Here is a 15,354-nt window from a genome sequence, read left to right as displayed (position 1 = left end):
TCTGAAGGATACTGACCAGGGCATTGAGCTTCCTCTCCATGTCCTCGATCTGGACTCGCAGACACGCCTCCAGCTCGCGGCGCTCGTTGGTCATCTGCCCCGTCTGCTGGAGGTAGTTGATGTGGCCTGCACGATATTACAACGTTATTTTAATCCACTCCAATCTCATCAGTCATCCCGTGATCATGGCACTTGCAACAGTGTCGAAATATCGGGAGTCTCATATCCCTGCTTTAAATGCGGTAAGAACCCGTTATTATGTGTTTTGATTATTTTAATCTTCTCTTCTCATTCTATAAAAAAAAAGAAAAAAAAAGAAAAAAAAACTTAAAAATAAGAAAAGGAAAGGTAAAGATTCTATCCATCTATCTATCTATCATGTGTGTGTGTGTGTGTGTGTGTGTGTGTTAGTGACATCGATACATCAACACCCTGTAGATATGATGTAGTAGTTCTTAATAAATAAATCTCTCTCTCTCTATTTAAGAGCTGCGCTCTTGTCGGTAGAGTAACCGCCATTCCTCTCTTCTTCCCGCCAAATCCTTCACCTCCCGATACGACACGACCTGCACCTTCTCTTTTATTTGTTTCATAAATAAATAAATAGATACCCAAAAAAGGCAAAATTTTGTGAGACGTAATTCGCAACTATAAACTGCAACTATGATTTATAACTGTACATTTTATACACAATATTTTTTTTTTATCTTATACATACAATGCTTCGATGGTCGGGAGGGGTGACTAGGCAAGACAAAATTAGAAACGAGTACGTTCGCGGAAGCTTCAAAGTAGCCCCTATACCCGATAAGCTGAAAGAAAGTCGTTTGAGGTGGTATGGCCACGTAATGCGTAGAGACCAGCAGCATGTAGTCCACACAGCTCTTTGCCTGCCCGAGAACAAAAGAGGCAGAGGACGCCCTCCTTATACTTGGTGGACCAGCATGTCCCGATTATTGAAAAATGAAAATTTACCCGACCCGACAACCCTAGACAGAATGTCATGGCGCCGCAAAATTAGGAGAGCCGACCCCACCTAAAGTGGGATAGCGCAAGGAAGAAGAAGAGATACATACATAGCGGTCAAACACATAACCCTCCTTTTTGCTTCGCCGCAGTCGGGTAAGAAGGGGGAGACGTCCTCGCGGGGAGGTCGCCGGCAGAAACCTGGCAATCAACAATCAAAAAAGTTCACTCACCCTTATTCTTCAAGCACTCGTGGTACTGTAGCGAGAATGACTCGATGTTGGACTGCAGCGTGCGTATGTCCTCGCTCACCATGTTGACCTTCTGGCGCACTGACTGTAGCCCTGTGATCAGCTGTAACCAAGGAAACAAAACATTGTGTTGGCGAACTGAGGGGAGTTGGAGGGCGAGTGGGACGGGGAGTGGGAGTGGGGAGTGAAAGGGGGAGTGTGAGGGGTGGTGGGAGGTGGACTGGTGGGAGGGAAGGGGGAGTGGAATGGAAAGGGGAGTGGGGAGTGGGAGGGAAGGGGTAATGAGGAGTGGAAGGGGGAGTGGGGGTGGTTGGGGGAGTGAGGAATGGAAGGGGGAGTGGGGACCGGAAGAGGGAGTGGGGAGTGGAAGAGGGAGTGGGGAGTGGAAGGGGGAGTGGGGAGTGGTTGGGGGAGTGAGGAGTGGAAGGGGGAGTGGGGAGTGGTTGATGGGAGTGAGGAGTGGTTGATGGGAGTGAGGAGTGGAAGGGGGAGTGGGGAGTGGTTGGGGGAGTGAGGAGTGGAAGGGGAAGGGAGAAGGGAGAGTGGGGAGTGGAGTGTTTGGGGGAGTGGGAGTGGGATGGGGGAGGAGGGGGAGTGGGCAAGGAAGTGGGTGGGGTGGTAATGGGCAGGAAAAGGGAGTGTACGTGAGTGGGGGAGTGGGAGGGGTGTATTGAGGGAGTCATTGTGAGGCGGAGTGTCCGTTCTATATCTATATTGTCAATTTGAGTAAGTTTTGAGTTCGATGTTTGTGAACTGTTATTATGTAGTGTCCTTTAACAATAATTTCTTTCTTTCTTTATGTACGTACCTCGCTATACTTCCTCTCTGTGTGCGGCACGGCGCCATAGACCGCGCCTGCGCTCTGGATCACCTCCATCTCCATGGCCAGACACCGACGCATGTACAGGTACAACTCGTGGGGGGCGTGGCTGCAAAAAAAACACCATTACATTTTTTACTAAGAAATAAAAAAAAATCTTCAAATCTTAAAATCTTCTTTCTTAAAATCTTTTTTTTTACATGCTACACCGACAGGAGCGTGGCTCTTAAATTGATGATGATGTTTTTTTACTAGCGACCCGCCCCGGCTTCGCTCGGGTGCAATGCTGAGGAAAAAATGAAATTATTTACGACATCACATTAAAAACCTCAAAAATAACAGTAAATCTCCACTATTTAATGGATGTTATTATACATATAAACCTTCCTCTTAAATCACTCTATCTATTAAAAAAGAACCGCATGAAAATCCGTTCACCTCCACCAACCCGCAGTGGAGCAGCGTGGTGGAGTATGCTCCACCCCCTCCGGTTGATTGAGGGGAGGCCTGTGCCCAGCAGTGGGACGTTTTTATGGCTAATAGCCGGAACCAACGGCTTAACGTGCCCTCCGAAGCACGGAATCATCTTACTTTTTCGGACAATCAGGTGATTCAAGCCTGAAAAGTCCTTACCAAACAAAGGACAGTCTCACAAAGTGATTTCGACAGTGTCCCCTTCGGGAATCGAACCCGGACCTCCAGATCGTGAGCCTAACGCTCTAACCACTAGACCACGGAGGCTGTTAACTGTTTACCAAAACATTATACATTGTTTTAAGTTTACGCGGTTATTATCATAATTAAAGCACATAATAACGGGTACTTACCGCGTTTAAATGGGGATATGAGACTTCCGATATTTCAACACTGTTGCAAGTGCCATGATCACGGGATGACTGATGAGATTGAAGTGGAGTAGGTAGATCCATAATTTTCTACGGGCAGACATATCTGTCTACCCTCTTTCTTTGCCGCTTGTTTATGTTTTTGATATCGGAATGTTCGGAACCATCTGAACTCGCACCAAACTCACTACGACAAACCGCACTCACTGTGTCCTCACGTTTTTTCACCACATTAGGCCGTTTCAAGCTTTTTACCAAACCTATTACTAGTGTCGAAATATCGGGAGTCTCATATCCCCATTTAAACGCGGTAAGTACCCGTTATTATGTGCTTTAATTACCAAAAAATTTTATGTCTGTTTACTCAAATAGTATGGGGAACTGTCAAAGTTTAAGAACACTCAACAGTAGCGACACCTCATGGGAGAAATAGGCAGGTTTTATGCTCATTTTTTTATATACATATATAATATTAGAATTAATGACTTGCTGGCGTTTTGGTGTGTATGTGTGTGTGTGTGTGTGTGTGTGTGTGTGTGTGTGTGTGTGTGTGTGTGTGTGTGTGTGTGTGTGTGTGTGTGTGTGCGTGTGTGGGAGGGGCGAAGTGTGTGTGTATGTGTGGGTGGAGTGTGTGTGTGTGTATTCACACTCACGTGTAGTGCAGGTGGAAATTCTTGGCGGCCTCCAGCAACTTCATCTTGGTGAGGAAGGTGTCCGGAGACATCATCAGGTCGGCGTGGGTCTGGATCTCTTGGAGCAGCTCCTCTAGGAAGAAGCGCTGGTTCTCATCCGTCTCCTGGGTCCTGGGGGGCACCATCAAATAAAAAAAAACATCAATACTGAATTAGTAAAAATCAATTGGTTCGTCTGCTATATTCAAGATAAATTATGAGACCCTGATTACCAAATAAAACTAACGAAAAACATTTTCTTTTTTCTATTTATAAGTTAAAAATATAATATTTAGATGAGGCCTTTTTAACCCCCCAGGTTAGTTTTTTTTTTTTTTTGTGGTCACCCATCCTATGACGTGCTTTTGCGAAAGTTGCTATTGTAGACGACAGGTCGACATGGCAATTCTCTAGTGACGTGACGTTTTCAATATCGATATATTTTTATTATGTATGTAACAAAATGTGAATAAAATAATACCACGTTTTCATTTAAGTTAATATTTATTCATCTGAATCATCTAACGTATCGCTACAAAAACTTAAAGAATCTTCGTCACTGGTATCTCCGACTTTTATAATAAAATCTTCCATTTCATTTTCCATTCCCATGTCTTTTTCCCAATATTCATTTTCAAGGTTCTGGACATGTTTACCTACGTAAGTAAGTACCTACCTACCTCAGTCCAATTCCAATGTTGTTTAAAACTACTATATGAAATTGATTGTTTCTCAGTAAGCGAATCGAATGTATTCTTTTGAGAAATAAAGTATCTTTCTCTAAAAAAAGAAAAAACCTTAACCTTGTACCCACATAATAATTATATGTGGTATACGGAATACTTGTGTTGTGGTATCGAATCAGAAATGAGGAGATCCGCAGGAGAACTAAAGTCACCGACATAGCTCGGAGAATTGCAAAGCTGAAGTGGCAGTGGGCAGGACACATAGCGAGGAGAACCGATGGCCGCTGGGGCGGAAAGGTTCTAGAACGACCACGTGTCGGACGACGCTCAGTGGGTAGGCCCGCTACAAGAATATCTAAGTAAGAAAAATAATTGATAGATTTCTACCCGCATCGTGTTTGCACTTTGTTGTATTATGTTTTATTATTTGAACTTTGACTTAGCGTTGTTGAATGAAAAATAATTTTGTTATACTTCTATTTATATTTTATTAGTTTTCTATAATTTTTATTGACTTTTATTAAATTTGAATTTGGTTTATGTGAATTAATTTAATGACATTTATTTAAATCTGTACAACAACTAATTTCATAATAGGACCTTTGTATTGACACTTTTATATTTTAAATTTTATTAATTTTGCATGATTTATGTAATCTAAATGCACGGTAAACTATATTTTTTTGTAACATCTGTCACACTGCATTTATGGCAAATAAAGAATCTTATCTTATCTTATCAAGGTGGACCGACGATCTGGTGAAGGTCGCGGGAAGCCGCTGGATGCGGGCAGCGCAGGACCGATCGTCGTGGAGATCCTTGGGGGAGGCCTATGCCCAACAGTGGGCGTCGTACGGCTGATGATGATGATGCGGAATACTCACCAAATACGACTCTCTATCCATGGTGCCAGACAGTGTCGCACCTCTATAGGGAAGTGCTCTCCGTATATTGCACGCACCTGGTTGATCATAACAAACAAATTACACTTAAAACACCATCATCTCCCTAGCATAGTCCCGTTTTTCACGGGGTCCGTTTTTCACGGGGTCCGTTTTTCACGGGGTCCGTTTTTCACGGGGTCCGCTTACCTAACTTACGGCTATACAGGTTGTGAGGAGCTGCAGTAGTTTTAGGCGGATGAGACGTTCGTTATGTAAAAATTGACGATTCAAAGTGTAACTATGTTACCTAATGAATAAAGATATTTTTGAATTTGAATAACCTGAAGAAATTCATAATTCATAATCATATCTTTATATTCACTAAATAAATATGAGTGTACATACATACATAAACAACCTATATACGTCCCACTGCTGGGCACAGGCGTCCCCTCAATCAACCGGAGGGGGTATGGAGCATGCTCCACCACGCTGCTCCAATGCGGTTTGGTGGAGGATATTTTACGGCTAATAGCCGGGACCAACGGCTTAACGTACCCTCCGAAGCACGGTATCATCTTACTTTTTCGGACAATCAGGTAATTCAAGCCTGAAAAGTCCTTTACAAACAAAGGTCAGTGTCACAAAGTGATTTCGACAATGTCCCCATCGGGAATCGAACCCGGACCTCCAGATCGTGAGCCTAACGCTCTAACCACTATGAAGACTAGATACGAGTGTAAAACCAAAATAACAAAGTGGCTTCTTAAACTTTCGTACGAGGACACTGAGGAATTATTGCATATTTCTTCATAAAACTCCCATAACTTCATAAACCCAATTTATTATCAAGAATAATTATCGAATAAGATCAAAATTCATTAACACTAAAGTGATCAAATTTGTATAATAAAAAAATATATACAGGGTGTTAGTGACATCGTAACGAAAACTTTGAGAGATGATTCAGGCCATAATTCTGAGTTGATATCAAGTGGAATTTTCCGTCGCAAAAGTATGGAACGGAAAATAATTTAAACAAGCTCTAAAATTTTCATGACTTCTCCGACAGGAAATTCCACTTGATATCGACTCAGGATCATGGTCTGAATCATCCCCTTCAGTATTCGTTACAGTGTCACTAACACCCATACCTACTTGTATGGCTACTGTATGTACTTGTATGGGGTGTAAGTGTCATCGTAACGAATACTGAGAGGGATGATTCAGCTGATTATTCTGAGTTAATATCAAGTGGAATTTTCCATCGCAGAAGTATAGAATTGAAAATAATTTAAAAAAATTAAAAAATAACATGAATTTTGCGACGGAAAATTCCACTTGATATTAACTCAGAATCATGGTCTGAATCATCCCTCTGAGTATTCGTTACGATGTCACTAACACCGTGTATACTTTGTATTCCTTTTATGTTTTACTCTTTTACACACCCTCTCACACACACTCACACACTCACAACTACATTCCATTCCCGGGAAGGCACATCACTGCTGATGATGATGATATGTATCAATGATGATGAAGGCTCACCTTCTGCAAGCTGTCCGGAGGAAGCTGCTGAGCTCTGGCCCAGAGCGACATGGTTGCTCTGCGAACAAAAAAAGGCAAATTATCAACTCTTCTTATCGTGTGGGTTGTGAGGTGGATTACCAACCTCATCAACCCTGGTGTCAGGGTTATTAACCCGCCAGAGGTCACTGACACGGTTCAAGTAACGACTACATACTTACATTAGTAAGTAGTAACCGGGACCAACGGCTTAACGTGCCTTCCGAAACACTGATCTTACTTTCGGACCATCAGGTGATCAGCCTGTAATGTCCTAACCAAACTAGGGATCTCAAAGTGATTTTAGTGATATGTCCCCACCGGGATTCGAACCCGACGCTCAACCACTGGACAACGGAGGCCGTTAATTAAATTATAGGTATAGAAGAACATAATAATATTACAAATTGATCATCAAATTGTAATAATTACGAAAGTTTTGCAAATTAATACTCGTAGTTGAATGACATAATATTAGATAAACATTAACATTAATTGATGTTAATAAATTAACCTATAAAGCCATTAATATTTTAATAATAAGTAAACTGTCGTGTTTTTCTACGAATACATACATACATAAACTCTCTTCAGTCAAAAGTCGCAAGTCAATATATTTATGAAAACATTGGTGCTAATTCCTGTAAATACCATCTAATTTTATTTTAAGTTATATCTGTCATTTTCTTATCCGCCGAAAAGGAAAGGGACGGGTAATCGACAAGCATAAAATTTATGGAACACACGTCAATTTTAAGCACAAATCTAAACCAACCGTCTAAAAATTTTACATCCGTCAATAACCCGACACAGTTAAGTAGACAGCACGTCAAACGGATTGAATACCAGCGACGTACCTTTTTGATTCGCCCGGGTTATTCATTCATTTACTCATTCTTCCTAAAATTAAGAGCTGTAAATCATCCGTCCCTTTCCTTTTCGACGGATATGAAAATGACGGATATAACTTAAAATAAAATTAGGTGGTGTCTGCAGGAATCGGGGGCATTATTGGCAAGGAAAGAGGCGGATGGTTGACAGTCGTAAATTTTAGGAAGAATGAGTAAATGAAAGTATAACCCGGGCGAATCAAAAAGTATCTCACTAGTATGCAAACCGTTCGACGTGTGTTGTCAACTTAATTCTGTCGGGTTATTGGCCGATGTAAAATGTTTAGACGGTTGTTTTGATTTCTGCTTAAAATTGACGTGTGTTCCATAAATTTTATGCCTGTCGATTACCCGTCCCTTTCCTTTTCGGCGGATAAGAAAATGACAGATATAACTTAAAATAAAATTAGATGGTATTTACAGGAATTAGCACCAATATGTATGTACGTAAAAATGTATCTCTCCTTCCGATAAACTGTGAAAGGCATACTTACAATACAAGGAATACAAGGAATAAAAATAAAATTGCTATTCAAAATTCTAGATTAAGTAAATTAAATTCATCTTTTATGGGGTACGTTTTTACAATAAAATACCAGATAATATTTTAAATTTGTCAGAGAATAAATTTAAAGCCCATGTGAAGCTTACTTTATGTAAAAAACCTTATTATAAGATTAATGATTACCTAAATGATAAAAATGTCTGGTATTAAATGAGTTCCTCTAGTTATTAAATAACTTGTAATATACCCTCATTGATTTAAAAGATGTGTTGCTGTTGCATCCCCCTAACATTATCCCGTTATCTAACCAATAAAGATATTATTGTGTTTGGGTTGAATCAAATAAGTCAAAACAAAGTTATTTCCTAGGAAATGTTTGTTCATCTGTTATTTTAAATTAAACTAATTAATACGCTTAGATAATTATAAGTTCTAGGCAGTTGCTTATCTTGACCTAAGTTTCAAGCACTAAGCTATCTATTCTGGGTATGAATAGGCTATTTTCCAACTAGTCATCATCATCAACAGCCCATTAACGTCCCCACAGCTGGGGCACGGGCCTGCCCTATGGATGGATAGGGAGATCGGGCCTTAAACCACCACGCGGGCCCAGTGCGGATTGGTGATTATTAACGACTGCTAGTGCAGCCGGGACCAACGGCTTAACGTGCCTTCCGAAGCACGGAGGAGCTCGAGATGAAAACTTTGTATTTTTTTTGTGGTCTAAAGTGGTTTGTGGTGTGGGTGGTGTCATTTTTTATTTTAAGGGGCTGAGGGGCCGCCGCTCCTAATACATAACATAACGCCCATTTGCCATTGGGGTAGGCTGTATCCTGTAGTAGTTGACATATCGCTTAACTTACCAAATACAATGTCTTCGTTCAGAAACCACACCTATCAGCTTTAATCTGTAACAAAAAAAAAATGCTTAAAATAAACCAGAGGTGACTTTTAAAGAAAGGAAGAAAGAAAGAAACATTTATTACTTCCGGACACCTCAGACACAGACAGACAGGTACATTTTTTGGATTTATTCTTCGTTTGTCCCACTGAGTTTTGTCCCACATAAAAAATTCCTATGTCGTCCCGAACAGTATTCTTCCTTCGTCCCAAAATATAATTTTAAATATTTTATTCCTACTTCGTCCCATTTTGTATTCCTTATACGGCCCATGTTTTTTTTTATAATGCCAAACTTACTATATTGTACAATCAGCAAAAAAGGATTACCTATTATTTTAAATATTACTCGTATTATTTTATTATAATAAAACTTAATAAATATTTTTTTTTATATTTTTAATTGTAAATATTGCCTTATTATTGTTTCTCATAGATCTGACTGTTCTGTATTTATTTAAAATTATTATAACATAACATTTCTGTGATTTTGAATGTGATACTGAATAATAAAAGTGATTTAAATTTTAATGATAAGACTTGTTTTATTGGTATTTAACTTTAAAAAAATAAGTAAGTAAGTAATCTTTTTTGTTGACTATACCTTTAAAGTACCTACTTATAATTTGGGACGAAGCAAGACTTCGAAATTGATATGGGACGAACTAAGAATTTTTTGGAATGTGGGACAAAACTTCAGGACGAACGAGGAATAAACCCTTTTCTCTGTCTACCTCTTCGGGGATACAGGCGTAATAACCAATAAGCATACTTTTTTTTTGACGTGACTTATTGTAGATTTGCCACAGATGGCATTAACTACTTGGTCGGACAAATGGGGAGCGCTGAAGGCTCTCACCCGATACAACGTTTAAGACAACAGCCCTGAGGGTGCCCAGTAGGGCGCGAACCTCGGCTCAGGGCGTCGTCTGAGAGGAAAAATATTTGAAAGAATTAATCGACTCTAGCAATAAGGCTACGGACTGAACTGGAGTCAATAACATAACATAAACAGCCTATATACGTCCCACTTCTGGGTACAGGCCTCCCCTCAACCAATCGGAGGGGGTATGGTATGAACATTGATTTACCACTGGCGTAGATACAGTGCTTGATACAAAAATGCGGCGAAAACGTGACACTTGTTTAGCTAGACATTCGTACACAGCGGTATATGGGTCGTTCTTCTTTTTTATCGACAATGATCTGTCTTACGTACTGCTTTTAATAAGTTATGTTTTAGAATTTTATTTCATGTTTCCATTGTCCAAAAATATAGTTATCTTATTATACTCAAAATACAAGCAAAATACTAATCGGTTCCTCAATTAGTTATTAACGTAGCTTCATTGTTTTTCACAAAATTTTGTGACAGAGTGGTATATTGAAATGCTGTCTCCGATGAAAAGGGCCACTCTGTCACAATATTTTTTGGAAGACGCCTGCAAAGAAAAGTATTTTACCAAGATAAAGAGAACCACTAAATAGTCCTTTACGGACAGATCTTTATATGATGTTTTAAAATATTTATTGCCGTTATAATTTTAAAGATGTTAAGTCCGATTAATTGGGAAAATGTCTTTTTATTGTCGATAAAAAAGAAGAACGACCCATATACATTCTCTGTATTATCCCCTTTCATTTCATATTCATTTATTCATTGCAAAGTCACAAGCAGTTAGGTGTTACATACATGGTATTAGGTACATGTGACGCCCTGCAAGGGCACAGCAACGTAAGAGGTGACAGCAGCTTCATTATAAAAAATATTAGTAAGTAACATAGTTAATTATACATAGTTATTATAGTTAATTGAGGAGCTCGGTGGCGCAGCGGTAAACGCGCTCGGCCTGCGATTGTTGAAGTTAAGCAACTTTCGCAAAGGCCGGTCATAGGATGGGTGACCACAAAAAAAGTTTTCATGTCAAGCTCCTCCGTGCTTCGGAAGGCACGCTAAGCCGTTGGTCCCGGCTACGTTAGCAGTCGTTAATAACCATCAAACCGCACTGGGCCCGCGTGATGGTTTAAGGCCCGATCTCCCTATCCGTCCATAGGGAAGGCCCGTGCCCCAGCAATGGGGACGTTAATGGGCTGGTGATGATGATGATGATAGTTAATTATGAATTAAACAAGTTAAAGGTAACAAAATTATTATACACTTACAAAATTATTACATTATGATATACATCACAGTCTAAAATACAATATTTAAAAAAATATATTATTTATTTATTGTATAATATTTAAAACTATACAAATCAAATAAAGTACTTAAGCAAATACACAATACATAATTATATACTTACCTAAGCACCTTATCCAACAATCTGTTTATCATTAAAAAACTCTTCAATATTATAATAACTTTTATTTAGTAGGAATAATTTTAATTGTTTTATAAAAGACTTTCAATTTTCTGTTTTTTTTATAGCATTTGGAATACTATTGTAGATTTTAATTGTCATAATATGTCATTTATTTGATTATAGTAATTATAGCCATATAATTTATTGCATTCTACATGGTAGAAGGTTGGTAACATAAGGTGGACTCAGATTGGGCACAGCAATGAGGGATTGCGTTCTCTAACATGATGGACTAATGTCATGGGCGATAGGCTGATCCCTTATCACCATAAGGTTCATCATATCCATCTTAGGACTTGGTATCAACAGTGGCTGCAAGTTGTCTTTGATTACTTGTGGCTCTGCCCACCCCATTTGGGATTACGGGCGTGAGTTTATGTGTGTATGTATGTAATGAGGAATTTTCAAAGTTATGTTTCTCAAAAACAATATACGTACAAAGCGCTGAACAGATTTTCCTTCATTTAACCTTCTAATTTCATGGATAACAGAGATATGCATATTTTATCTTAGTTTCTAGGTATAAATGATAACCCATGTTATTACAACCAGGCACAACACATCTTCCACCCATTATTACTCTAATTAAAATAAAGAGAAGCAATATAGGTAGCAACATAATTCTATACAGAATGTAATCTAAATATCAAGGAAGAATTGTTTTTATATATGCTTCTGCCTTTACATTGTATTTTGGAATAATTATGTACCCGAGTAATGAGAAAATAAGTAATTATCAAGTTCACAGATCATTGGCACAAAGCAACACTAGTGCCATAAAAAAAAAAGAAAAAAAAAGTTCACAGCGCCATCTATATCTTTTTACCAACTTTACAGGAGACGAAATAAAATGTCTTATTTTAAATATCTGTAGATTTTTTTATTGCTACTTAATACATACTCTAGTTAGCGGTTAATAAATAATTATTTATACTTATTTTGACGATTTACTTTATTTTAACCTTTATTTTCTTCATCCAATGGCATTAATATGTAAAATGTATGTAATATGTAAGTGCCAATTTTCGACTTGAGCGGTGTTGTAAGCTAAGGGACGATATTATTTTTAGGGAACATAGCCTGTAAAGTCACTCATTTTAAAAAGAAAGTTACAGTTTCATATTTTTCTAGCCTTAAACATAATAAATAAGTTAATGTAGGTAATCCGGCCAACTAAAAGTAGCTTATAAAACTTCTTTTATATGTATATGTTGCAGTTACATTTGCAAACACACAGTATTATAGTGTATTTCATTATTAACATTTTATTTTATTTATAATAAATCAACTAAGATCATTTAACTGAAGGATTAAATACTAGATTATTTAATGGGTCTACTCATTAATCTAATAAGGTAAAAAATCCTTCATACATCCCATTTATCAATTCTGAATATTATAAATTCAATTAAATTAATTACCTACTTTTCACTTTATAACTTTCAAATTATTTTGTAATATACAAATTTTACTTAAGAACCTTGGTTTTAAAACACAATAAGTTTTTTATAGTTCAAATAAAGCGTTCAGAAAGCCTCACTACACAGAAAACTAATGACAATTCCTGGAACTTGGGTAGTACTGTAACAATAGTACATTCACAAGAGATGATATTATGTCTAAAAACCTATAAATATATTGCATAAATAAATGTAAACTTAATAAGCACGACTTCATTGAATAATGGCAATTAGTAATACTCTATGTAATTATGCATAATAGCTATAAAATTACCTTATTTCATAGCACGAATAGATTTTTCTCACGGTGAAGAATTAAAACTATAAATTGCGCGGTAACTTTAGCAACAAGTGTGTACACTATAAGGGACCTTTTAAAAATTATATTCGCCGTAATGGCTGAAATAGTTTTTTTAATTTTCACGCCAGGCGAGTCTGGCAAAGGCTTGAATTGTTCGTTTACCTGTATCGAGCGAAGCTACAAATTCCCGAGGCGAATTTCTTGGAAATTTGACGTTTACGCACACACACAAGTCCCCGACGCAGCCCCGGATACAAACACATGCATGCTATTTAATTTTAGCTGTATCAACAAACAAAGGTCATCGCCTATTACCTGCTTTTACGATGAACAGCAACTTTTTGATGGCAAAACTACGATTATAAAACACAATAACACATTATAAAGTATTAACTTTTCACTAACAACAAATTATTGAATCGTTTTTATCCCAAGTAATATTCTAAGCACGTTCACCCGGTGACGAACACGCGAGTGAGATAAAAAATAATACGTCATAAAAATAATGACAGCAACAGTGTTGCTATAAAAGTTAAAAAATCACCTCGTGTAATTTTAATCTAACTAGCTGTTGCCCGCGACTTGTGGTGGACTCGAATTCGTAATAACCTCGATTATCGTATAACTAGTCTGAGTTTCAGTCTTTATGTCTGCCATCCGAACCGATATTAGTGACTTCTTGGGCGTAAGAGATAATAAACCAATTTAACAAATAAGAATAGTTTTGCATGATTTTTTTCCCTTTTTCATGGGGTAATTCTAAAAATCAAACAAATTATAATGTTTGCAGTTCAATAGAATATCCTATCCTATGTGCCGAGATCACGACTGATAAAAATGAATGGAAGAGGTATGCATGTTGTGCCGACCCCACTTAAAGTGGGATAAGGGCAGGAAAATGATGATGATGATGCAGATAAATGGAACGTAAGTAAGAAGTTGTTACATGAGCCATGTCAGGGGCCTTTGGCGGCTCAATAATAACGCTGACACCAGGGCTGGTAATCCACATTACAACCCACGTGAGAGAAAAAAAAAATAAATGTGACCAATGCCGATCCGGTTTTAGTGGCTCACTAAAGGCACCCCAAAAATCAACTCCGTTTAATTGTAAAAGGATAGTGAGTGCCATTTTTTGGTTTATAAAAAATGGCATTTATATTTATAAAAAAATGGCATAACATTCATTAAAATTAATTACCATATATAAGGGTAATTTTAATAACTTGCTACCCTATTAACTGATGTCATTTACGTTCACTAGATGTCGCTTTGTTCAAGGTTTCTCAATTACGTTTCATTCTACGCAAAATACTTCTTTATCTATGAAAAACAGTAATATAATTTCTGACACAATCTTTTAATTCATACACTAAAATGCAGTTTAATAAGTTTATAATTACTTTTTTGTTGAATTTTATGAAAATTATATAGAGGTAGTTGAGAAAATATTTTTTCTACGGATTAAAATATAAGTCCAATGGCATAATAGGAGGAACGCAACATTTTTAATCTGTGTTAATCAGTCAAGTCAAAAACTTCAATGGCGGACGGCCACTTTCTTCCCTAACAAAACACGTTTATTTTTACGTAAATTACATCGTTTTAGCGTTTACAACTGCATGTGATCTGTTTTATTTCGGTAAAGCAGAATCTAAGATGTCGACTGTGGTGTCGGACTGTTTCACTATCGGTAGTATTGTGGCTACAAAAACGTGTTATAATGAAAATATTGAGGGGGAAGTATTGGCTTTCGATCCACAAACGAAGATGTTAATATTGAAATGTCCGTCTTCTAGTGGCAATCCGAAGCGCCACGATGTTAATATAGTAAATTTATCTCTCGTAAGTGACGTACAGATCAAGAAAGAAGTCACTACAGTCCCAGAGCCCCCGCAGTCATTGAACCTTCATAGATTAAACACCAGAGTTCGGAATTCAATAGAAAATAAAAGAAGATTAGTGAGTATCATCCATTATTCGTATTTATTACCTTGCTTACTTAGACTTCGAGATATCCCAGTAGAAAGGTTGCCTGGAAGGAATTGCTGCATGAGCAATAAGGCCGCCTGTTGTGCTTTTCTGTATTATGTTGTCCTTATCTCTGTATTTTGTGTCCATTGTGCTCAATAAAGTATTTTATCAATCTATCTAAAGAAGTACTTGCTATTTGTTGATTGTATTCCTCTCGTCTCGTTGCCCTAAACAGCCTCCGTAGTCCAGTTCCTCGGCGTTGGGCT

At 37.8% G+C, this 15,354-nt stretch overlaps 3 protein-coding genes across 10 annotated transcripts in view; 1 reads left to right on the top strand and 2 right to left on the bottom strand.

Annotated features, from left to right (window-relative positions):
* Positions 1–13,583, bottom strand: part of LOC126379405 (signal transducer and activator of transcription 5B) — a 43,000-nt gene extending 29,417 nt beyond the window's left edge. For 4 of the 6 annotated variants that reach the window (XM_050028146.1, XM_050028149.1, XM_050028150.1 and 1 more), the window contains exons 1-8: positions 13,430–13,583; positions 8,951–8,995; positions 6,675–6,732; positions 5,124–5,200; positions 3,536–3,685; positions 2,026–2,146; positions 1,200–1,320; positions 17–126 (exon numbers count right to left, since the gene is read on the bottom strand). In XM_050028146.1, coding sequence (XP_049884103.1) covers positions 17–126; positions 1,200–1,320; positions 2,026–2,146; positions 3,536–3,685; positions 5,124–5,200; positions 6,675–6,725 — 630 coding nt within the window. In that variant the 5' untranslated portion in view covers positions 6,726–6,732; positions 8,951–8,995; positions 13,430–13,583. Of the gene's footprint in view, positions 1–16; positions 127–1,199; positions 1,321–2,025; positions 2,147–3,535; positions 3,686–5,123; positions 5,201–6,674; positions 6,733–8,950; positions 8,996–13,087; positions 13,257–13,276; positions 13,390–13,429 lie in introns of those variants that run through there. The other 2 variants (XM_050028147.1, XM_050028148.1) reach the window with 2 other exon arrangements.
* LOC126379483 (zinc finger protein ZFP2-like) overlaps positions 1–15,354 on the bottom strand; it is a 122,914-nt gene that overhangs the window by 82,767 nt on the left and 24,793 nt on the right. The gene's annotated exons all lie outside the window — the stretch shown is intronic.
* Positions 14,651–15,354, top strand: part of LOC126379611 (protein LSM12 homolog) — a 59,136-nt gene continuing 58,432 nt past the window's right edge. The window contains exon 1 of one of the 2 annotated variants that reach the window (XM_050028434.1): positions 14,651–15,076. In XM_050028434.1, the coding sequence (XP_049884391.1) occupies positions 14,774–15,076 (303 nt within the window). In that variant the 5' untranslated portion in view covers positions 14,651–14,773. The remainder of the gene's footprint in view (positions 15,077–15,354) is intronic. The other variant, XM_050028433.1, reaches the window with a different exon arrangement.

The sequence above is a fragment of the Pectinophora gossypiella genome, chromosome 29 (genome assembly GCF_024362695.1).
Source record: "Pectinophora gossypiella chromosome 29, ilPecGoss1.1, whole genome shotgun sequence".
NCBI lineage: Eukaryota > Metazoa > Arthropoda > Insecta > Lepidoptera > Gelechiidae > Pectinophora > Pectinophora gossypiella.
This window is presented reverse-complemented; position numbering and strand designations above follow the sequence as displayed.